The following is a 25,179-nucleotide window of genomic DNA, read 5'->3' as shown; positions in this document are numbered from 1 at the left end:
GAGGACTAAACAGTAGGGTTTAGCCGAGCTGTATGATTAAGCTCTCTTCTTCCCAAGATGCAGCAGTGTGAATGTTGCCTCATGTCACAGCAACTTTTAAGTTGCAGCTACAGCTACAGTGACAAAGAAGCAAAGCTCCCAAGAGGATGCTGTGCCTTTTTTCCTGTGTCCCTCCAAAAACAAAAAGCAGAAACCCCATGACCCCATTGCTCCACATTTTTGCATCCTTTGGACCATACAAAGGGCACTGTATCCTTGTGGTAAAGGAATACTCCCACCTTTGCAGTTATGAAGGAGGAATGTGATGGGGACTCAAGGAATGCTGCTAGAGATATTTTCATGGCAGTTCTACATCTCATAAGTGGTTCACATCATGTAAAAGGGTTTAAGTGCCCCCTTTGCCTCCCTCATCATTTAGCCTGGGAACTAGGACAACACTGACTACTAATCCCTTTCTGTGGTGAAGGAAAGGATGCCCCAGCAGATACCTGAATCTCAACCAGGCATGACACTGCCAGAACACAGTTTCTGCTAGATGCTGGGAAGATACTCACTCACTCCTATCTCCAGACTTTCCCTTGATTGCAGGTTTGTTTAACAACTTAGATCCAGGGACTGCTTCATTTAAAAATAATCTCCTTTTTTATTTATTTCTCCCACACCTTTTTCCCTACTAAGCTTATCTCCATAAATACATGATCAACAAAATTGTGGAGCCTGTGTGGAAGCAGGGGCAGCACCTTAGGATATTCTTCAAAAATGACTTTTTTTTTTTTTTTTCTCCTTCCCTCACAGAATTGCTGTGCTTCTGGCTTCACTGTAATAAAAACCGCTACCTTTACATCATAGCTTTAGTACCCTTCTTGTTAAAGACACAAAAAATCTGTTTGGTGAATAGCTTTCATTTGATTTATCACCAGATTGGGCATGTTTGGTTCTAGGTGTCCCATGAGACCACTAGTAACTGTGGCAACTAACAGCACTGAGCACTTGTCAGCAGCCTAAACAGCAATAGTCTATTTGATTTACTGCAGAAATAGTCACTAATTGTGCCTATGTAACTGTTGTCTGCAAATCTGTGCCTTCACACTTGTCTGTATGACAGTTAGCTTTTTCTGTGTGAAATTAGTACCCTTGTGGAAATACATCTGCTACATATCGGTCCTCAATGTAACACTATGGGAAAGTATTCTGACTTATTTTCCAGCCTGTAAGGAAGCCACATCCATGAACGCAACTGCACAGATAAAACCTTAGCACATTTCTTTCTCAATGATATTTTTGAAGTTTCCCATAGGTGTTTTTTTATACAATTATTAATAAACAAGTTAGCTACCCCAGTACTAATCACTATTGAAGCTGCCAGTACAGACTGAGACAAATTGATTCATCAGCATTTAGAAAATATCACAGTGACAAGGCACCAATGACAAACTGCAATTGTGGAAAAGACAGCATTCCCAAACAGTGTTCCAATGTCATGCTTTGCAAGCATAGGATGGGCATCATCTCTTGATAATGCTGAGAGGAAGGAAATAGGAATATTCTTCATTAAAAGTGCATTCAAAGTACATATGATGTATCTAAAAGGCAATAACTATGTTTACTCATCTGTGATATAGGTGCATGCCTATTGCCCATAGAAAGCATCCAGAATTACATTAAAATCCTCCATAAACTATGCTAAAAACATTTCCAGTTGAAAGTGTCTGGCAATACATAGCCACAAGAAACCTCCCTCTCCTCTGTAAGTTTGACTCTAAACTCAGGCTTTAGTAATTTCCTTGGGACAATGGAGCTATTTGGAAGACAGCTATTTCAGCAGCAAGCTGATGAACATGCTGGATTGTAAAGCAGTTTTCATATGGAATCAGAATCATCAGTTATCATTCAAAACAGATAACTGATTACCCCTAAGGCCCAGGCAGACTGACTGTCAGGGCTGGGAGCAGAAAAATCTTCATCATCTATTCTGCTGGTTTTCTTAATTTCAATAACAGAATGTCTGCATAGACAAATAAAGAACCATGTGGACTTGCATACTTAGCTTCTGTACTGATGGGGCTCATGAGTTAGAGGCCCCTAATAACCACCTGTTTATGTTTATGAGCATGTAAAGTTCCATATGTTTCTATCTCTATAGAAAAGAGGTGAATATATAAGAAGTTATTCTGGTGTGATGGGGGAAACCACTGTGGTCCCCATCTAACTGCCATAATCTGTCACAGTATCTTCTCATAAATGTTGTCCTTGCTATGACATATTTATTCATTTTTCATGGGGAAATGTGCTTTAAAAAATGTTATTTGGAACTATTCGGAACCTCATTAAAAACATTATGAATCAAATTACAAAACCAAATGTTTTCCAAACCTAACTTAGCGAAGAATTCTCCAGAGTAGGAGACATATGGCAAGTTTGAGATGCTAAAGTTTGGACATTTTGAGGTCAAAATAATATTTTTGTACTCTTCCATAAATCATAAAATGACTGAATCAAATTCACTTAGACTTCCCTGAGAGAGCTTGGTGGACTATTAGGGGGATAGGCAGATGGAAATAGTGGATCTGGAAAGAAGTCCAGCTGGTTTATTGAGAGCTGGCATTGTTGCTCATATAGATCTATCTTCTAAATAATCTGAGATATGACCAAAACACACTGATCCCCATTAGTTGGGGGAAAATTACAGATAGAGACAAGAGTCACTACACATACATAGTAACTACAGGAATGCATAACCATTGTCACACACCATGAATCCATATCACCTGGTAGCATTTCACTAGGTGAAGTGCCTGTCTAGCTATAATATCATAATTAGCAAGCCTCAAATCTAATTGCCCCATAATTTTCAAGAAAAATTTTAAGCACTGACTTATGCATACAGGAGTCTGAGAGAATGATTTTTACCGGTATTGGAGAGAAAGGAAGGCTCATAGATCACTTGTTTTGTTCTGTGGGAAAGTATGTTTTTACAGAAGAATGTTTTTACCACCTTTTTACAGAACAATATATGCAGCTCCCTTTTACTGGCTACATAGTGATAAAGCATACCCCTCTGTAGTTTTATAGGCTTCCTGTTTTCAGTCCTAATTAGATTCCTGAAGAAAAGGAATATCCTTTTTATTCTCTCTTTTTCTTCTTGCCCAACAGAAAACTGAAAAAAAAAAAATCAGGCTCACCTAATAGAGCAGCGAGTAGTCTTCAAGTTAAAACTAACAGAAAGACCTTCTGTCCTAGACTACCAGTCTCTGTTCCCCAAGGTAATGCAGAAGGGGATCATTTCAGTTCCCAACTTCTCTGGAGCTGACTTGGTTATCATTCCTCCACCATCCACACTTCCACCTCCTCTGCTCCAGTGCCCTCTTCACATCCTGCCCCAAAGCCAAACCACCACTCTCATCTCACATCTGCTGCTTTTTTTTTCCCTCTACCAAGGATGGTGGGGTTTTCCTTCTCACCACCTTCCCAGTCTGTGCCAACCACGTTGACAGTCACAGTAAGACCTCCAGCAGGTTGTCAGTCTATGTTCAGCATCACCACTGGAGAGCCATGTGTTAGCAACCACTCTAGCACAGATTCTGGGGATTGATTTTCTCATCATTCCTGTTTTGCAGGGCATTCACTTCGCTAAATGGAAGTCCTTCAGACTGATAGCACTTCAACTCCTATCAGTGCCCAACCTCAGCTTTTTCACACATGCATGGCCACAGGCAAGTCTCCTGCTTTGTGGCTTGTGAAGGCTGAGAGCTCAAAGGGGTGCTTGTGCTCAGCTATGTCTGTCAGGTCCTGTAGGAATGAGCAGCAGCAGCTGTCACAGACCTCCTGAAAACAGGGAGAGCTCAGCAATATTTTTGCAGAAGAAGGAATATAACAGAACAAAATGAAATCATTTGTGCTGGCACACAGTTCAGGTGTTGTGTAAATTACCTGTCTCTGCTAACTTGTTAGTAGTGAAAATTGTAGTTCAAAATGCTGTTAGATGTAGCAATCGAAGTGTCTAGAGGAAGAGCAGATTTTTTCTTATTTTTATTTTTCAATGTATGAGTACAAAGAATAGCCTGGCCCTCTGAGGCATGAAAAAGAGCAAATTAGAATGAGGAGAAAATGAAATAACATAGATAGCAAACTTGCAGTTGCAGCGTTTTTTCTAATGCAAAGGCCAGATTAGGACTTTATCAAGAATCTGATTTGCCAGAGCAGAAAAAAAAAATCTGTAGACTGCAAATACATTCAGGAAGACAAAGAGCAAGGATCGTTGAGAGCCAATGAGCCTGGTTCTTCTCTCAGAGAGACATTATTCCCAGAGTAACCTAAACAGGCACATGGCTTGCTTATGCCAGTGTGCATACAGTGAAAAGACATATGGTCCCATCACAGGCAAATGATAACTCACAACAAAGGAAATGGAATATAACATCAAAAAAGAAGGTTTCTTTACATCAGCACTAGCAAGAGAGCCCTGTAAGTACAGTGTAAATACAGCGTCAGAGTCTAGAGACCTGTGGATGTTTTTACTGAAGTAATTCAACAGCAGTGTAAAAAATATCATTCATAATCCAGTTCTGTGCTTTGTTGTGGAAATGGGGCAAGCCAGAAATATTCTTAGACTAGCATCGTATAGTTCAGTTGGAAGGGACCTGCAAAGATCATCAAGTCCAACTGTCCCATTCAGAGTGTAGCATGTGTACATAATAAGTGACCGCTTCATAAAAGGTTAAGGGTCAAGAAGAAGAGACTGGGACAACTTGACTTTGTAAAGCAGACTCATTCTTCAGTGAAGAAATAAACCAAACATATGACAAATCTGCCTCTTACCAAAAAGCTCTTGAATGCACAAGGATACATATACAGAAGGAAACGAGAGAAGTGCTCCCTGTTGGGCTAATAAGAAGCGTCATTATTCCCCTCTTCAGCATCACTGTTCAGTACCACCCATCATGTGGTGGATAACAATGAAAAGTTTCAGCAAAAGGAACACTGAATTTATATTTCTGGTGAAATAACTCAGTTTTCTAGAATACCAGTTGGGAGATTACATAAATATATATGTAAATTGTAGTGATTATACTGAATTTTAAAATATTCTCAACAGGGTAACAACATCCAAATGCCACGTTGTAAAACTGATCACTTAAATGCAAACAAATCCAAATTCACCAAGTTCAAGCATTTGAAATCACAGGCGGTTCTGTTCTAAAAATCATGAGATTCAAAATTAATAAATATAGAATTACTTTTATCACTCAGTTGTGTTGGATATTTTAGGATTCAAATGTTCAAACTCATCTGTCAAACAAAATTTAGAATATAACTTCCTATATGTATGTATATTTTAATGATGATTGTAGAAATGATAATAATAGTAAAGAAACTTGGAATACAAGTAAAAATGCAAGGTATCTTGTGAGTTCACAGTATAGCAGTGCTTCAATATCTCTAGATAGCCACAAATAATTAAGATGTCTTTGATGATTACATTTGGGCCCTACCAGTACATGAAAATGACATTTAAAAAAAATCTTTTAATAAGTGGTCATACAAATGGTTCTGATTCAAAGAATAAGAAAAACATGAAAGTAAATTGAGGATCCACTAGGGAAAAGAAAATGATATATAGGACTACTTCAGAGAGAAATCTGTATTGTGGAGATGGAAAATGAAGGCACAGCAGAAGATACTTTCCTGTGGAATTCAGATGAAACATTACATTCTCATCTGTTTTTACATTTTATTTGCTTCAAGAAGTGTGTCTTGTCTCCCGCTGAAGAAAAAGCAAATGCCAGTTTGGGTGCTGGCATGACCTAAACAGTATATATTCACGTGCACACAATCTCACGTGCACTGCAATACAGTAGAGGAACATCAGTGATGTTACTAAGTCACATACTGGAAAATATCCACATTACACTTCCTTTAGCAGCATCAGCTTAGCCTCCCACATGGTCGCAGTACAATACAATTTAAATTAAATGCTTATATGCTATTTTTCTCTATAAAACTACAGCTCATTTTATAGATTAGCTAGATTGCTGGCCCAAAGTGAATTCTGGATGTGATCTCAGGCTCTTGAGGACTGTGGTACTATCATATGTGCTCTGTCCCCACATCTCTCACTCTCAGGTGTCCCATTACTTCTGTCCCAGGCACACATGGGCTCCCTCCTGCACATACCACTTCCTCTTCACACTGCTCGCTGCTTTCCAGCCTCTTCAACTCCTCTGCTGCTACTACCTCTGCTGCCTTCAAGACTCCCAGCATATGAAATGCCCTACATATCTATACTTGTTGGGTTGTGGTCCTCATCTGACGGACCAACTGACTCTCAGCTCCAGTGCCTGTTCCTCATATATCAAATCTTTACCCTTCTCTTATACTCCTAAGTACAACATTTTTCTACAAGTTTCCCAACCTGATTTGCCCCCTTCCCACACACATATAACCAATACTTCCCCCACTGCATTTCAGTCACTTCCCTATTTAACACAGCTGGGCCCTTAAAGCAGGTGAATTGAGATGAAAGCTGAATTGAATAATGAATTAGCACGACATGTGATGAACTAAGTAGTCCAGGTGCAGTATTGTCCATTTCTCCCTGACAGGCCACATGATCGGAGGATGATATTTTCATTTCGAATATGAAGTCAGTATGAGATGCAAAATATCTTTAGTCCATGCTCCAAAATGTAGGTATTTGGGTAATTCTTTATATATTTTCCTCTAATATTGTTTCCAGGCATGTAGCAGCCACTTTGGCCACTGGAATTATAATGACTAATAATAATTAAATAAATAAAAGCATAAGAAAGTATTTGTAATCTTTTCAATTCAAAATAATAAAATAATTATACACTAAAAATAATGGAATTATATTCTGTACACAAGGCAATGAAAATAGCTCAAAGTTTGGCAAAGTCACAAATAACTGGGAAGACAGCTTTGTAATGATTCTGACACTGGGTGACCTCAAGTATAGAAAGCATTCTTACTGAACAGTATAACATTAATAATTTCTATCCAGGCACAAAAGAGAACTCTAAGGGTGGAAATTTAAAAATGAGTGGATTGTGTCTTGTGCCATCTGATAAAATTGTATCCTTGACAGATGAGATGTAACCTCAAACAAATATCAATCAAGGCAGCAAATCAATAAAATGCACAAAGGTGATTATTCAGGGTTATAATTCCTCAAAAACATATTCATGAAATACTATACCAGGAAAATTTAGAGGTAATTCCACTTTGGCAGAAAACTGGCTGTCTTCATTATTCTCACAGATACTTGCTATGAGCTTATTAATTTTGAAACCAGTAACTTTAATCACTTCTCCTGTTGACAGGCAGCATTCATTTCCAAACATCTCATAGATGGAACCTGAAAAGCAAATCAAAAGAAAAGAAAAGAAAAGTGTTCAACATTTTATCACTTTTTCAAGTATCTTTCTCTCTTTGAATGAAAGTAAAAGCACTTAAAATAAGTTATATGAAATATTCTTATCCTACAGTAACTAGTCAAATCTTCACTTTCTCCCCTAAAGATTATAAGAAAATTCATCTTGTGACTTTAGTGATCTTGGAAGTGATCTTCACTGATCTAGTATGCACTGTCCTTAGATGTGTGTAAGGACGTTAAGGTTTGAAGAACATGCATTTCAAAGTTATAAAACCAAAACGTAATGAGGCTGAGCATAGACTGCCTGGGTCATAAGGAGCTGCCTCATGAAATCAGCAGGTGGTGGAATCTAGGCAGGAAAGGTGCCTCTGCACAGCACAGGACACACCATAGAAAACAATAGACTGCAACAGAAGACAAAAACTATAGATCCTACAAGATACCCAGGGAGAGGCCAGGAGACATCAAAGTGAAATCAACATTTGAGATTTCCATAGTAACAGGAAATCTGAAGAAAGTGAAAGAAAATTGAAGGCTGGTAAATTAACAGTGGTAATCCCTGCCCCATGCTGAAACAAGCCTATTGATTCTTTCCTGGCAGAAAAGGAAAAAAAAATAATCCTTTTTTCTTGTGATGTTCAGAAGACTGAGTTCAGGAACAAAGCAATCCAACTAAGCATCTCAGAGATTCCTCAACACAATCTGGAACTGCCACTTGCCCTGCCAAAAACACCCTCCGTTTTCCATACTAGCTGTGGTTCATCTTTGATGTTTCAGAAGTACATGTGTGTTGGGGGTGTGGAGGGTGAGGGGAATAATAAAGCAAAATCATAACAAAAGCCAAGTTATGCAGAAGAAGGAAAATTCTTCCTGGTCCCTGCAGGAGATTAGCAGAAGCTTTGAGGCACAGGATTAATTAATTATATATGAAGGCAGTGCAGCAAACACATGGCGATTAAGTCTTGTTTCAGCTACATTTGTAGATAGCATTACTTTGAACAAAAAAGCCTCTCATCAGAAATATTAACTTTAATGCTAACTTCTATTCTTCTGACGCAGTGCATTTCCTTCTATGAACTTATCAAGCTCTATCCTGAACTGATGTGGAAGTGTGGTGCTTGGAATCCCATCTCAGAATTTCATTTCCCTCATGGTGAGAAACCTTATTCTCATTCCACTCCTAATTTGTTGGTGACTGTATTCCTTTGCTCTGCTACTAACGTTGTACTGCTATTTAAAATATTTCTGTTTTACTCATTTCCATTTCTCTTTTTCCCAAAGTGCTTCCAAGGTTAATTTTACCCTGTTCCTAGTCACATTTTTAACAAAAATCTAAAAGAAACAAATTCTCTTCATCTCCTCTGACAAGACAAATTTTTGTTCCCACAATCCTCTGTGGAGAACAATCAGACTTGTTAGCATCACTGATAAGCACCAGCCTTGGGCAAAGGGGAATTGAGCAGCTTGCTCTTATTTATCTCTTAGACAAACTTTGTGGGTGGAGATCTGCAAGCTTGGTATGAGAGGTTGCTGAGGAGGGGAGTCTTGTGTTGGTGGGATAGCCCTGTTTTGGCAGCAGAACAGAATCTTGAGGGCCATGGTGCCCAAGTGAAACCTTTTGCTTCATTATGTGTAAAATGAAGTTAACACCCTGAATATGCTAATGAGCTTAATGAATTATATGCTAAACATATATGACTATAGTGTTTGACTCTTCACCCAAATCATGTTAAATGTCACCCCTGGGGAGGGAATGGATAAGGTTAGGATATAATAGAGTGCTAAGAGAAAAAAAAAAAAAGGAAAAAAAAAAAAAGAGAGAGAGAGCAAGGAAAAAAGAGCTGCTGGGGAGGAAGAACATGCATTTGGAAACCTAGTAGGGGCAGCTGATGGGCTGTGCTCCTTCTTCACCAAAACAGGGACACTTTCTTGGTAAGTTCTGTGCCTTCACCCTTTGGTGAGGAATACCTGGGATAGCATTTTGCCAGCACTGTTATCATATATTAGTACTATTGCAATAAGTGTGTTTATCAACAGCAATTACCAATCTGTTACGTCTGTCACCTTATTAAATTCAACATTGTGAAGCTCGTTCAAAGCCTTTAGCAGGGCTTTGAAATAAACAAGTGTTTTACTCTCATAAATCCTCCTTTAATGCAACAGCTTCTAATAGCCCTTTCTTGCATCTTGTTCAGTTGAAACTCCTGTCTTTTTCTTTCATGCCTTTTAACCTAGGTAGCAAGAATGGTCTCAGGCAATGACGGATATTTAAAATCTGACCTCTGGTTATATATAGCAATCAATAATTTAGATAGCCTGTACTGAAATATTGCCATTGCCTCCAGAACTTACTTCCCACAGAAAGTAACAATCTCTACTCTACAGCTTTCCTTATAGGTGGGGGAGGGAAAAAAAAAAAGAGGCTTTTTTTTTTTTTTTTCCTAAGTGTAATATCAAAAATGCAACTATTAACCCAACAATTTTCCTAAGGCTTACTCAATATCAGTTCCAGTCACTCTGAGTATAAGACATATTTATCAACTTTGCTACAGTGCTTTCAGGCAACAAGCACTTGGCCACCACCTTGACCTCACTGGAAGACCAACCTGAGCAAAAGTCACCTTCATATTAGCCTAAATCTCAAAGCCTGAGAAGAGCACCACAAACTAACAGGTTTGTGTCAGCACAGGAGAACAAGAGTAACATGAAGCAACCAATGGAGTTCACTCCATCAGGAAAATACGCCCAGGAAAACCTGCAAACCTTTCTGTTGCTTGTGCTATCCTCTCGCAATTGAGATGGACACCAGGGAATCTCCAGCTGCTCCCCTGAAGAAGACATATAAATGTAGTTTTTAACCCTATGCAGAAGGAACCTAAGCAAAAAATCCAAATAAAAATTAAATATATATATATAAAAATACAAATAAAAATAAAAGCATGTGGCAGATGCTTTCAGAAGACTGGATGTACAACATTGCCTGATTTCCCTTCCAACTGGTGAGGCCACACCTTGAGTACTGTGTTCAGTTTTGGGCCCCTCACTACAAGAAGGACATCAAAGTGCTCGAGCGAGTCCAGAGAAGGGCAACAAAGCTGGTGAGGAGTCTGGAGAACAAGTCTTATGAGGAGCTGCTGAGGAAGCTGGGATTGTTCAGCCTGGAGAAAAGGAGGCTCGGGATGACCTTATCACACTCTATAGGTACTTTAAAGGAGGCTGTAGAAAGGTGGGGGTTGGTCTGTTCTCCCATGTGCCTGGTGACAGGATGAGGGGGAATAGGCTAAAGTTGCAAAAGGGGAGGTTTAAGTTAGTATTAGGAAGAACTTTACTGAAAGGGTTGTTAGGCATTGGAGTAGGTTGCCCAGGGAAGTGGTTGAGTCACCATCCCTGGAGGTCTTTAAAAGACGTTTAGATGTAGAGCTTAGGGATATGGTTTAGTGGAGGACTTGTTAGGTCAGAGGTTGGACTAGGTGATCTTGGAGGTCTCTTCCAACCTAGATGATTCTGTGTAATATAGGACGAAGGGGACCACTGTACTCAGACTCTAAACTTCCCCAGAAGGCTACTTCCTTTTGCACACCAGGATGGCAATTAGCACATAGTTCTGGATTACAGTGCCACACAAATACTAACTACAGCCAAGTGAAAGAACATGCTGTTTATGCATTCTTTCAACCAGTCTAGTACCAACCAGAAGATCGAGAGAGTTGCTGCCCTTTAACTATAAAACAACAATCTAGTTTTCTTATTGTAAAGATACTGCATAGTTGTTTTCTCTCCCCTTAGCCCCTGAGCAATTCAACACCGACTAACCCAGCTTTCTCTGCTAGATATTGTTACACTTACTATCAGCAGCCTAGCTGCTGCTCTAATAAACACATGAGGAATTATCATAGCTCTCTTGCTTTAGCTGAGCTCTCTAGGATATTTTATGACAGTCAGAAAAGAGTTTGTGCAATACTTATTACATGTGAGAGGGAGAGAAAATTGAGCAGCCTCAAAGACAGTGGTATTCCTTTTGTGCTGAACCACCTCACTCCTCACATAAAACGCAGCAGAAATCACAAACAACCATGATATTTTGAGGTACGGGGAATCCCAAAGGACCCTGCATGATGAGCTCTGCATTACAGAAACATCAAAAAATGAGCAAAGAATTCCAATATTCTCACTCTTGAACAAATATTTGCAAAAAAATGTTCAAAATGGGAGCTCATGGCTTCCAGAGGCTTTTTTTTTTTTTTTTTTTTTTTTTAATTCAGCGCAGATTTAGACACAGTGTCTCCAGACTACCTCACTTGAAAATAGACCCCAAGAAACCATTTAGCATATTGAAAGTATCTCCACTGTCTAATTACAGGCTTCGGGCACATTTACTTTCATCTCTGCTAGTCAGCCTTCGCAAGCACTGCCTTCGATCCACCTGGGATCCGCTGTGCACCCACACGCTGGCGGTGCTACTCTGTAAGAGCACAGGCATTGAGCGGTGAGGGTTTGGTGGCCTCGCTGCCTTGGGGAGATTAGTAAATAATATGGTAGATGGAGTAAAGCAAACCAAGTAACTGCTGTGAGGGGAAGAACGGAAGAGTTAAGAGGCTGATCCTCTCCAGAAAATGCTGTGATTGATGAAGATTTAACCACTACTTCAGCCTGTATCTGCAGCAGAGTGGAAAATAAAGAAGGGAGGCAGTGGAGGGTCCTGCTTCTGGTTATGGCTGGTTCTAAGGGACTTACTACTTTCATCAGGTTTGCTTTTCCTCAGGCACACTATCTTTACTACAGATTGTACTGCAGAGAGTTTAAGAAGTACAGCCCCCTCCACCACACAATAGAAAGTATAAGCAGAGCTTGCAAAAAAGTGAAAACACTTTTAAGTTATTGGTGAGTCCGAGGTTTCAGAACCAATCTAACAGGATCCATGAGAAGAGACTAGATACACCAAACACTCAAAAACAGATGACTGAATGGCCCAAAAATTTGCCTTTGACAAAGCAAGAAAAAATTGCCAAACATGAGAAATGCAAATAACAACATACAAGGGGTGAACAACAGTCTGGCACTGTAGAGATGGCAGAAAGTCTAAAAGAGTACAAGAAAAGGGTAAAATACACAAGAAAGGAAAATCTGCACTTATAAAAGAGACAAAATACCTGAGGCAGACAAGCATATGGAGTTCAAGCTGTAGTCTACAAAAAGCATTACATGGAGCTGCAGGCTCAGTTTGAAACATCAAGGGCCAAGATAATGCATTCAGAAAAAGATGGATTATAAACATCAGACTGCAAACCACCAAGGAAAGTGCACAGAATAGACACACAGGGCTGTCACAGCACCTTAACTCCCAAGGTCTTTCATCTGAGCAAAAATGTAATGCTGGGGAAAACAAATGGATTGACATTCTAAAAGCACCAGTTCTAGGGAAAAAGTGGAGAAGAGAAGAGAAAGAGAAAGAGAAGAAGAGAAGAGAAGAGAAGCGAAGCGAAGCGAAGCGAAGCGAAGCAGAGGAGCTGGTTATCAGAGAAATAAACTGTTACATGGGTACATAATTCGCTGGTAAATCTAATGCCTAGTAATAATAACAAGGAAAGTGAACCCATTATTGTTTTAAATAAAAGAGGAACAAAGGAAAGACATATTTTTGGCATCATTAAGAAGGGAAAGGGAATTAAGCAGATAGGAAGCGTGATTTAAATCTTCCAGAACAGAGAAACGCTTTTAGCGGAGCAGATGGAGAGAGTGCCCAAGTATCCCAGGACTCGTAGGTGCAGGACAGGTACCTTTCATCCCAGAAGAGAGGCTGGATATAATGCTTGTACAGCCACCAGTGGAAGTGTGTTATAGCATTTTCCACCAATTAAGGAAGTCAGAGGTCCACCTTCAGTAGTGAAGCTTGTCAGTAGTGATACAAGAATAGACTGACAGATAGATATGACAGTAGATAAGTATATAGATGGGTATCTATCTATATGACCATTTTCATGGGCAGTTTGTAGGACTTCAATTACCTCCTCCTTTAGCAAATTAATTTGAAATATACCAAGAGGTTGAAAGACTCTTCAGGTGAGAGGTTGGGAAAAGGATGTCTAATGGACCTAGACTGTCATTGTAAAAGCCTCCTTTTTAATAATACCAGAATTAAAAAATAAAACATAACATTTAAAATAAATAATAATAATAATAATAATTAAAAAATAAAAAATAAAAAAATGAAACTCTGCCATCCATACAAGATCAGATCCACTTTGAGGGGGTGCAGTTGTACATACAGTATTGATTGTAATTACATATTTCTCTGCAACTAGATTGCCTTAGTCCTGATTTTAGCCCTTGCTTGGCGGTTTGCCTGGAATAGTACAATGAAGATTACATTCAGACAAGAAAAATGTTACCTATGTGATTTGTCATATAGGCATTTACAGCAAATATTTGTGCTGATAAAAGGAAGGGAGGGAAACTGCACGGTTTTCAAAAGGGAAAATAAAAATACTTTTTCCTTTAAAAGCCACAATAATTAGTCTTAAAACACTATGAAAATACCTGCTGTGTGACAACATGACCCTGAAAGAATTTATTCAGTCTGTGTGATGTTGACCCCCCCAAAAAAATATACTAAAAAAAAAGAAAAATTAAAACTAAAATGGACTTTTTAGTGCATTTATTTGCTGTTGCACATAAAAGTCACTGTGTTTTTCCCATTCAAGTCACAAAGCAAGTATAAGACATTGAAAAGTAAATCCAGTAAACTTAAGGATTGAATCTTTTTGATTTGAGAAAAATGTATGCAGTAGAGTGCAAAAAAAAAATAAAAAGCATTTTAACAGAACCCAGAATAAAGCAGTTTATTTACAGTGATCAAACAATGCCCCTGAAGGCTGTAATTAAAGAACTTGTTGCCTTTGAAACCACCTTTTCTGGATTGCTACTTTGTTCAATAAAAAACACATTTATATCCTTTCATAAACTCATCTCTAGTTTGACAATCTGTATTAGCAACTGCTGTGATCACATCAAAGCAACCATAACAATTGATTCAGCATCTTTCTCCTCCATCTTCCCTAAAATGTTAAGCAGCCACACCAGCATCGTCCCTATCATGAGCCCTTTATCTGAGTTATTTCCTATTAAATGTACAAGAAGAGTCTTTTCATATTAAAAACAACAAGATAAAATTTAAATATAGCTAATGTATGAGATGGATCATGTCATTCTTCATGTCAGGGCATGTGACAGTACTACTGAGAGAAAAACCTTGTAATACAAGTTAGAACAACAGCACAGCAACCATCTCAGTAATATTTCTCTTTTGCTTTCCAGTAGCTTAGAGCCCCATTCGGTGACTGCTCTAGGAGTGAATGCTTCAGTGATCCTTATAGGGAGTGTTGCTCAAAATCAGATCCATGACTAAACAGCAATAATACATCACTTCTACATAACTCCCTTTAGTCACACAAGTCTGGGTGCTTCAGTGAGGAGGGCTGGGGAGAGCGATGCACACCAGACAAAAGACCTGACCGCAGGGGCACAGAGGGCCATTCAGCAGGGCTGGAGCTCAAGTCCAGGCTGGCCGACTCCCAGTCCGACAGCCTGTCTGCTACAGGGTGCTGCTAAGCACTTCCAAATACCCGCTATTCTGTTTTTCAACAAAGGCCACACTTTTCTACTAATGCAACCAAGTAACTTTGCAGGCAGAACAGTAGGCATTGACTCCCTAGCCCCATGAGTTTGCATCCTTGAAGGAAAGAATTCGCCCTTTTCATCTCTCAGTAGCACCCACTGAATTCATTGTAGCTGGCAGGCTGAGATGTCTTTGAAAGAAGATCCAAAGAACCAGGAGCCTGGCTGCTTTGCGAGGAGATGACAGATCTCCTGACAAGTCTTGAAAGAGGAGAACTTTGTCCCAGCGTCCTTCTCCGAATGTTTCTTTCTCCACTATTATGTTGTCATCGGTTGCCCATATGGGTGCTGTCTTCCCAGATCAGAGGTGCCTGTGTTTCAGTGGCTGCTAAAATGATTCTGCTTTCACAGAAAGGCACAACACTCCGGTGTAGCCATTCCACTGGAACTGCAATAGCCTGCTCTCTGCTGTGACATAGCTTGGTTAAAATCAGTTTTATTAAGGCTGCTGCAGGCTCTCAAAGTAATATGAAGGGCATAATGCATCTATAATTAGAGTCAGTAAAAAAGATATCATTCTTTATGGGCATTATGTGGGGGTTAGTCAATTGTCCAGAGTTTATGCTCTTTAGCAAGAAGTGAGATATATTTTAAAGTTGCAGGGAGGAGAGTTTTGCTTAATAGCATTAATGGTATTACACTCTGCTGAAGCAGAAGGGAAAAGCAACCAGTTTCTGACAAGAGAAAGTTACGTGTCTTTTTCAGTCAAGTATTTCCCAACCACTTTAGAGGATAATCAGCATGATGGACTTTCCCCATTGAACCCCACAAACTCACAGCTTCTGGGGAAAATACAAAGGCTGAAAATCATATACACAATGGCAGGCAAAGAATGAAGCATGCCCCAGCTTCTCTCTCCAAACCCAAGCTGTGAGAGTAGCTGCAAACCACATGAAGCTTTCATCCGCCCCTTCCTTCCTACCCCTGGAAGGTGTGCCTACTGAGAGTGGGTGATCACAGCTCCCCCGTGTTCCATCCCACACGATGCTCCAGAGGCCCAGGGTTTGTGGTTGTCATGAAGGTGGCATGAGTTTGTGTACCCAGTCCCCTATCAAGTCACCCTATCAAGTGACTGAGTGACTTACTGGGTTTTCTAACAGGTCTTCTCTTTCTAAAGTGTCCTAAGCAACAAAAATCTGTACATTTGATCAGTCTGGGACAAAAATCCTCCAAGGAGCTCCATGGCTAAATTGCCATGAAGGTAAACTCCCTTCAAAAGGCTCTTTGAAAACAGGGCATCCTATCTTGATCTTATCTACTTAGGCTGCAGAGGGTCTGATTTTTGCCAGCACAAAACCATCAAAAAACAAAAGCTGTAAGATTTATCTTTAGCCATATAAAGTCAAACTTTAAATGTCAAGTGCTTTAAGCCATTTCAATCATAATGGAATTTAAAAAAAAAAAAAATTACTTCTGCAGTTTCTGATTTATTTCTTTCCTGATGGGTTTATGGCTTTCTTTTTTCCTTTTTTTTTTTCTGATTCTCATCTACCCGGAGGGCTGTGTGGAAGCACAGCTTTTGTGCATGCAGTACCCACTATAATGGAAAGAGCAGGTGAAACCACAGCTCCAAATGCAACATCTTTGACCTTTTGTTAGTTTTACCCCCACCAGTTGGAATTAATGTAGTAACAAAAAGAATGTCAAAAGCTTCTTCTGAAATCACTGCTGTTTTAACAGTTTGTGATTTATTTAGTCTTATTCATTTGCTTTGCAGCATTAATTTGACTTAAGGTATGCTTATTGAAGTAGATATTTTGCAGCACATGTACTTTGTTGGACTGGGTTTAAGAAGGCTGCTTAAATTGAGTTGCAAGATCAGGCCAGAGTGTGGAGCATCACAGATGGAGCCCCAAAATGGCAACAAGTTTAAGCACCTTCCCCCACTGAGTCCACTGCATGTTGCCCCTTGACCCATTACTGTCTGCCCAAGGGAGCTAACCAGAAACTGTGAACCTGGGCAAAGGCCACATCCCTTCACACATAAATCATGGCTGGAAGAAAAGTTATTGTAGAAAAAAATACCCCCCACTAAAGACCTGAAACTCATCAACAGGCATGGTCATGGACTTGTGTACCACAAGAAGTTTATACCAGGACCTTCCTACCCCTCCCATTTGCTGTAGTTGTCCCCTTACCTCCCCAGAGCCCAGGTTTGTGAAGGTCACTGCAGTATTTTTACAGGACAGCAGGCTGGTGCTCAGGGAAGCATGGCTACTCCTGCTGCACACCTTCTCTTTTCAGCCCTGGAGGCCACCCCCAACAAGAACATCTGGGGAGCCTGTTCCCTTGCAGGAAATCAGCACATTCCAGGCACCTGCAGCATGTCAGGGAAGATCCTCACATCAAAATAAGCCAGGTATTTTGGATATCCTACCCATCTGTGGTGCCATCCACAGACAGGCCCAGAGCTGAATCTCACATGAAGAAAATGTCCATGATCCTCAAAAAGTCTTTGCCTCTCAATGCCAGCTACTGTGGGTCAGGTTTTTCGCACTCTGTCTGGATGAGTCATCCCATTGAGGGCAGCAGCATGGATAAAATGAGCAATATCTGACCCATAAAAATCAGGTTTCGTTCGAATGCAATACTGTATTCATTGAAAGGCAGTTTCCCTCTTGTTTGGAATAAAATATGTTTTTGAAGCAGTCTGAACAAGTATAGGAGAGTTTCAGTGGTACATATTAATAGAGAAAATTTACTAACATCCTCTGACTACTGACCACAAAAGAGAATTCAAACAATCTGTTGTTACTGCTGTACCCAGGGATCTCACTCCTAACTGCTGAATCAAGAGGAAAGGAAATAACTATGTTCAAGGGAAGAAACCCTTTCATTTTCACAGACAGATTTGGCTTCTATCTCTGCAAAAACGAAGCAAATCAGCAAGCACAAGGACTGTACCACAAAGTAAGTTCTACAGTTTCTCATGCAATTCTCCCCTTGACCCTTTCACTTGAAGAAGACTCCACCCTGTGAAAACACAGGTCATTTTTATTATCTTCCACCTCTAAGAAGTACAGCCCCGATTATCTTCATCAAAGCTGTTCAAAGTTGTCCACAATTTTTCCTCTGTTTAAACAGTGTGGGCTTTGTTGTTGCTTTATTTTTATTTTTCATTGGTTGGTTGTTGTTTTTTAAATAGAAAGTGCCTTTATTAATCATGAAGAGGAAGCTTTCTTGATTTATTCATGGGTATTAAATACTACATATCCTAGTTTTCATTGACTCTGGCTTCTTACACTAAGCCAGTAGGGTTTGTTTCCTCTAGGTTGCCTTAAAAGGATTAAAAATCATTCCATCCTACATGATTGTTTTCTGTTAGTGTTGAGCATGATTTCTTGCACAAATAAGACTTGGGGCAACAGAAATGATGTACGAGGATTCCTCTTTTATCCAGTTTGCCTAGATGCAGTTCCAGGGTTAACAGGACTTTTTGTAATTGGTTGCAGTGCTCTGCTGATGGCTGGCTGAACCCATGGCTCTCCTGCAAGGCTCACAGAAGCACGCTCTGGAAAGATGCTGCTTCCCAGTAACAGAAGCAGAAAGGGTGAAATTGAAACTGCAGAGGCAGAGAACGGGCATGGATATGCAGATAGCCAAGAGTAACCATGAGCCTGAGTATGCTCATGTTCTTCATGGTTCACCAAAAAGCATTTGTGAATGGAGCTGTTCGCATTCACCAAAGAAGGAACATGTCCCTGTGGGATTTGTTTGGCATTACCCCTTGCAGCTTTCAAAGAGCACCAAACAGTTGCCTGGGGCTGGGGGATGCACACCTGGCAATCTTGAGCATCTTTTAGACCTGCAAGGGCATCAGCCATGGGTATGCATGCGACCCCACAGCTATCTCTTCCCACTGCTTACTCCCTGCACCGAGAGACCTGGAATTTTCCAGCCCCCCAGCAGTGGGAGCAGAGCAGAGCACTGCATTTGCAGCCTGGTGCTTTACTGCACCCCAGACCTGTGGAGTTGGAGGCTGCTGCCTTGAAGATCTCTTTTCCCCATAGAAAGGGTGTACAGCATAAACTTTCCCAATGATTTTCATGAGTCCATCATAAAGAGACATTCTGGCATTGCAATTTACACAGCAAGTGCTGCTTTGGAGCAGCTCAACTATGTTGAGGAACTACCAAGTTTCTCCATACTGTAACAAATCCCAATTCTTGGGGTCCTAATCCCATAGCTGAAGTGTGCTTTAGGGGAATAAAAAATGCAACACAGTATTTCTATTTATATTGAGTAAAAACTGGGAATGCTGTGGGTAGGGAATATGGCTAGTGGCAAGAAACACAATAGGTGCCTCGAGCAACGCAATTCCACATCTTTCACAATTAAAGTTTGACACTTTTTACTATTCTGCCAGTGGTTAAATTAAGCCTGCAGAATATTAAATTCAATTACCCATAAAATAATTATATCAGTATTAAAACAGACATAATTTTTGCAACATAAAGATGAAAGCTCATACTTTCATGCTATCTGTAAAAAATCAGTGGCCATACAATACTTAGCTCAATAAGCATCAATATTTACTAAAATGTTCAAAGAAAGATATTCAATCAATCACATCAGTTTCTAATGGAGTTTTGGCAGTTTAATTTGTTAATAGCATATTTTAATGAGCTATTAAATTGTCATGTACTTCAGACTGCACCGTAGTTCCTTTCTAATCAGTGCTGATTACTAAGATATTTGTATGTGACAAATTTGCTTTCAGCTTATACTCAGCCTTCCTATTTCCCTTAGCAGTCCGGTTTCTGCAGAGGTGCTATTATGACAAGGACGGTGAACTTCAGAGTCCCAAACAGCTGCCTTAAGAGGTATCCCTGGGGCTGGCAGTACCGTGCTCTTCTCTCAACTGTGTTTCTGTTTGTAGACCAGGGATGACAATAATTTTCCTACTTCTATATGGCCCATCGAGTATGATAAATGAAAAGCACTTCAGAAGAAGTCAAGGCTGTTACTAAAAACTCATCTTCCTGACACTGCATAGCGCCAGACAGCCACAGAGAGTGACTGCAGGCTGGGACTCTGAGCATACAGCCACACACTTGTAGAAGGGAAGGTCACGAAGAACATGGGAACTTGAGTCAGCCCCTCAAACCTTGACCTTCCAGCCAAAGGCAAGCTGGCTGGGGCTTCAGATCACCCCAAAGTCCAGGTATGGCATGAAAAACATTGTAACTGCTGCTGCTCTCATACTGCTAATGTAAAACTTTACAGGAAACCCAACCCTCTGGTTCAAGCCAAGAACAGAAAAGGGAACTGTTCCGCAGAGAGGAGTCTATATTGTAGCATTCATCACCAACCACAAAATTTCAAATGCCTTTAGCTAAGGGGTCTATATACATGTAGGCTTGTCCCTTTGCAGTTTTGGAAGGTACAGTTGTAGTGGGTTTATGTGGCAAGGTTTTGGTAACAGGGGGCCATAGGGGTGGTTTCTGTGAGAAGGCACTAGAAGCTGCCCCATGTTTGGTAAGGGCCCCACTGCTGACCAGAGCTGAGCCAACAAGCGATTTTGTTTTGCACCTCTGTGTGTGCGTATTTAAGACAGGGAAAAAAACGCTGCGCCACACAGCAGCTGGGAGAGGAGTGAGGAAGAAGCCTTGCAGGCGCCAACGTCAGTGAAGAAGGAGGGGGAGAGGTGCTCCAGGTGTTGGAGCAGAAGTCTCCTGCAGCCTGTGGAGAGGACCATGGTGAATCACGCTGTCCCCTTGCAGCCCATGGAGTACCACGGTGGAGCAGAGTTCCACTCTGCAGCCCATGGAGGAGACCAGGGTGGAGCAGGTGGACCTGCACTGATGGAGGCTGCCACCTGTGGAAGACCCCTGCCGGAGCAGATTCCGGGCCGGACCTGTAGCCCGTGGAGAGGAGACCACGCAGGAGCAGGTGACCTGGCAGGAGCTGCTGCCCGTAGGGGACCCAGGTTGGAGCAGTTTGCTCCTGAGGGATGGACCCCGTGGTACGGACCCATATCTGGAGCAGCTCTGGAAGAGCTGCTGCCTGTGGGAAGCCCACGCCGGATCAGTTCATCAAGGACTGCATCCCGTGGGTGGGACCCCACAGCACAGGGGAAGAGAATGACTGAGAAGGAGCGGCAGAGAAGTGCTGTAGACTGACCATAACCCCTATTCCCCCGTTCCCCTGCACCGCTCAGGGGGAGGAGGTGGAAGAGGGTGGATGGGGGGGGAGGTGCTTTTGGTTTCTTTCCTTTGTTTCTCACTTCTCTAGCTTGTTAGTAATAAGCAATAAATCTTACTGTCTCCCTACACCGAGTCTGTTTTGCCCATTACAATAACTACTGTGTGATCTCCTTGTCCTTATCTCAACCTTTGAGCCCTTTTCATCATATTTTCTCCCTGTTCCTCTTTGAGGAGGGGGAGTGAGAGAGTGGTTGTGGTGGAGCTCGTCTGCCCACTCGAGAGGAATCACCACAACAGTTAAATAAATCACAATTCCATTAATATCAGCTGGGACATAATTTGTATGGGCCAGTAGAGAAATTTATGGCAAAATGGGTACATACAGCATGTTTCCAATATTCTCCACCTGGTGCTGTAGCAGGTAGGCTTGCATCTAAAAGGAAAGACCTAGACTGTATTTGGTGCTACATGGTATGAAGGAAGGCAGAATGATGGAACTTTTTTTTTTTTTTTTTTTTTTTTTTTAAGGGCTGTTACCTTGTTCAAGGGCAATCAAATTCCCACTCTCTTGCCCCAAAGCCTGACTTTGCAGCTTCTAATAAAAACATTTCACTGCATGGACAAAAATACACAGACCCTTACATTACAAAGATGTATAGCATTATGTTTTCCTTATGCTTCCAGAGGTACTGAAACTCTGTCAAGAGCAGTTACGCAAATTTGCAAGTCATATATTTTTAATATCATTTAGACATAAGTGCATTTTGTGCAAAATGTTGCTTCCAGATTGAGTAAATGAAGATTTTCATCCCCACAGCACATCAGTGCACCACAGAAAACCAGAGCATGAATTAAACTCCACCGTCTCTTTACCAGATATATGGTTACAACCTTCATTGGCTGCCTGCTGCAGCTTTGATCTGACAGCTCTTAATGGATTTAGTAAATCATTATTTATTCCACTTGCCATTCTGTGTAACTGTTTAAACTGGCATTAAGAGACCGTGCTGTATGTTTGTTTTTTGTTGTTGCTGTTTTATTTTTGTTTCTCAGCATGTACACTTCTCACTATTGTACACTAGTACAATATTCTCACTAGTGTACAAGTTCTCACTATTTTAAATTCTTATGTCATGAAATTATTCATCCTTTGCTACTGACCAGTTTCAAACAATCTCAGCAGTGTGATGATTTAAAATACATCTTTTCTCTTACTATCTAAATGTTGTACTGAGAAAGGTTTAAGATTCTTACAAAACCCAGCTCCATAAATCAGCTAATCCAGGTGGGAATCAGCTGACCAAGCTGCCTGTAGCAGGTTGGCAGCTACTAAAATCATGGCATGAATGCTGTGATTTGGTCCCTGCAACCACAGCAATAAACCCACATTGCTGTCAATAGGCGAGGCGTGACATTACCAACACCACGATTGCTCACGTACTGCATGCACCAGTACGTGTGTCAGTGGAGCACCTAGCCTGCTGGTGGGGAGGCACAGAGCCAAGATGAGAGGAAACCACCGGGAACAGAGGGCAGGAAGAGGAGGTGCTGCTGGCAGCTTAAGGAGAACCAGAGCAGCACGCCACCTGGTAGGCTGGACAGCCCTTGTCTTAAAGACAGTTGCCAGTTAAGAGCCTTTTCCTCACATGAGAGAGCACTGCTACAGTGTGGCTGTGCCTCCACCGATGCCTTCTCCTCATGCTCCAGGGTCTACACAGCAAATGGAAGCCTGTGCTGAAATACACCCTGCTCTGAGGGTGTAGAGCTTTGCCACCCACCAGCAGCAGGATGCAAACTGGAGGGACCCAGAAACCTGCTGACAGAAGGGCTGTTGTAGTTTTATTTTAGTGTTTTGCATCAATGTATGTACCTCACAGCATTATGTGTGTGTATACACACATATATATGCATATAAATTTACATCTTCTATTTATGTTACCTCTGCTTTCTAGCTGTATGCAGAGAGGCAGTTATGGTGGCTACTCCAACTTAAAAAAGTGATTTTTTTAATTTAAAATCATCACCTAGGTAGCAGCCTCCTCATCAAGATTTTCATTCATTTCAAGCTGGAATCAAGTTCTTGGGCCATTTTACACAGTACAATTTGAGCAGGCCACAAGAGAGGCCTGCTCAGAAAATCATATTTTCAAAATTTTCTGGTAATTTTGGCCAAGTTAATCTCCTAGAATACCTTTTTGCACTTCAGCACTATTCACAGGCCCTGGGCAGTCTCCAAGCAGCTAGTCTGGGCAGTCAGGACAACACGGCTGCCTACCATGGTTGTGGCAGAAGTGTGCCCTTCCCATCCTCCCACCTGCCCAAGAGCAGAAGGAAGGATCACCCCCACCAGCCCCAGCTCCAGGAGGGCAGTGCAGATTTTCCACGGCCACAGCTCCTCTTTCCTCCTACTGTGGGGCAGCGTGGGGATTTTTAGAATGACGTAAATGTAAATATTGTGGATCCTGAAGCTTGAGATCATATCATAAAGCACCCTCTGTTTTATGTAGCGTGAGCCTAAGTTTACCCTCCTTCTCCCCTGGCTGCCAGGAATTTGTAAAATCTGCATGGTCCAGCTAAGACATTTATTTACATCAGGTCCTCACTTAATCCCTCTGCAAACCATTGATCTGCAGTGACAAGCAGGTAACCTACTTTTCCTAGACTGATACACAGGCTTGACATGGTGTTTTCACTGTTATTAAATGCAGTCTTATGCCCTGACCAAGTGCGGAACTTCTCCCTCCAGAGCAAGCCTCTTTACCATCCTTCCACTCTACTTTGTGTACAAGCACAGCCCAACAATAATAAATACAGCATTAAAACAAACAAGCAAACAAAAGCTAATGCAGAAAAACAGAGCAAAATATGGCCCCTGTGCTACTCCTATCTGGCTTATACCCATCCCTTCGTATTAGCGTGCAACTAAAGCACCCTCAAAAGCAGCTCAGAACTTCAGGAAAAAGTTTTTCCTTATTATCCTTCATGGTCACTTTCCAGACTGTTTCTTTACTTTGAAGACAGAGATTATTGCTCCATGCCAATGCCAGGACTAGCATTAATCGATTAACTGCCGCAAGGTGATTCACCATTTCTGGACTGATTTCTGAGCCAGTGCAAGGCAAATTCGTGACTCATTCCAGTACTATTTCCAGGATATGATGAGCACTAATGACTTCACCTTCCTCAAAGCCTGTTAGAAGACCAGATGCACACCATTCCAAAGACTCTTCCCAACAGCATCCTTACACTGTTTTATTCAAAGGGGGTAAAAAAACTGGAGGGAAGCTGCCAGGAGACAAGTCTGTCAACATCCTCCCTCCACCTCCACCCCCAACCCCTCACAGGGAGGACCTGGTGTCCAAGAAGGACTTGCAAGACCTTGCCAAAAGCACGCGCTGCTCACCTTGGAAATAGATGCCTGACTGGATTTGGAGGACCCTGGGAAGGGCTCTGGGGTCCAAAGAATGAATGAACTTCTCAAGGGTACATGCCATGGTCCACCACGAGGCAGCATGTGTGTCTGGCACCTAACGGCTGGTGAGAAGTTCTGGAGCATTCAAGGCTTGCAGCCCAGCTTGTGCTGCACCCCGAGAGCTGCAGGGCTCCGAGGTGGGGAGGAGCAGCACAGGAAGGTACTTCTGCTTCCTCGCCTCGCTGGCCGCTTCCTCCCACGGCTGCAGACGAGTGGAGTGAGAAGAGGGGATGCCGAGCATGGGTACCTGGCCCCACCAAGAGGTGCAGGCACCGCTGTGGGGACCAAACTTTGGAGTTGTCGGGGGCATCTGCCATAAAACTCCATCTCATTGTTTACTGATTCAGTGCCTGGAAATACTGACCCCCGCAGAAAGAGGACATCCAGCATCTTCCCTGCATAAAGTGATGAAAAAACACCATATTTGGGTGGGTTTGTTTGTTTTGTTGGAGCATGGCAAAATAACTTGGTGTTTGTTCTCTTCAAAACCACAA

General features: G+C 41.4%; 1 protein-coding gene and 1 long non-coding RNA gene across 4 annotated transcripts in view; one reads left to right on the top strand and one right to left on the bottom strand.

The window, feature by feature from the left end:
- THEMIS (thymocyte selection associated) overlaps positions 1–24,841 on the bottom strand; it is a 90,642-nt gene extending 65,801 nt beyond the window's left edge. The window contains exons 1-2 of one of the 3 annotated variants that reach the window (XM_038177499.2): positions 24,617–24,841; positions 7,217–7,375 (exon numbers count right to left, since the gene is read on the bottom strand). In XM_038177499.2, coding sequence (XP_038033427.1) covers positions 7,217–7,375; positions 24,617–24,707 — 250 coding nt within the window. In that variant the 5' untranslated portion in view covers positions 24,708–24,841. The remainder of the gene's footprint in view (positions 1–7,216; positions 7,376–24,616) is intronic. The other 2 variants (XM_013096857.5, XM_005009586.6) reach the window with 2 other exon arrangements.
- On the top strand, positions 9,172–10,353 carry LOC113843236 (uncharacterized). The gene is made up of 2 exons (XR_003496461.3): positions 9,172–9,325; positions 9,946–10,353. It is a non-coding gene; the product is annotated as an uncharacterized lncRNA (long non-coding RNA).
- Positions 24,842–25,179: the final 338 nt, after the last annotated feature.

Source organism: Anas platyrhynchos, chromosome 3 (genome assembly GCF_047663525.1).
Source record: "Anas platyrhynchos isolate ZD024472 breed Pekin duck chromosome 3, IASCAAS_PekinDuck_T2T, whole genome shotgun sequence".
Taxonomy (NCBI): Eukaryota; Metazoa; Chordata; class Aves; order Anseriformes; family Anatidae; genus Anas; species Anas platyrhynchos.
This window is presented reverse-complemented; position numbering and strand designations above follow the sequence as displayed.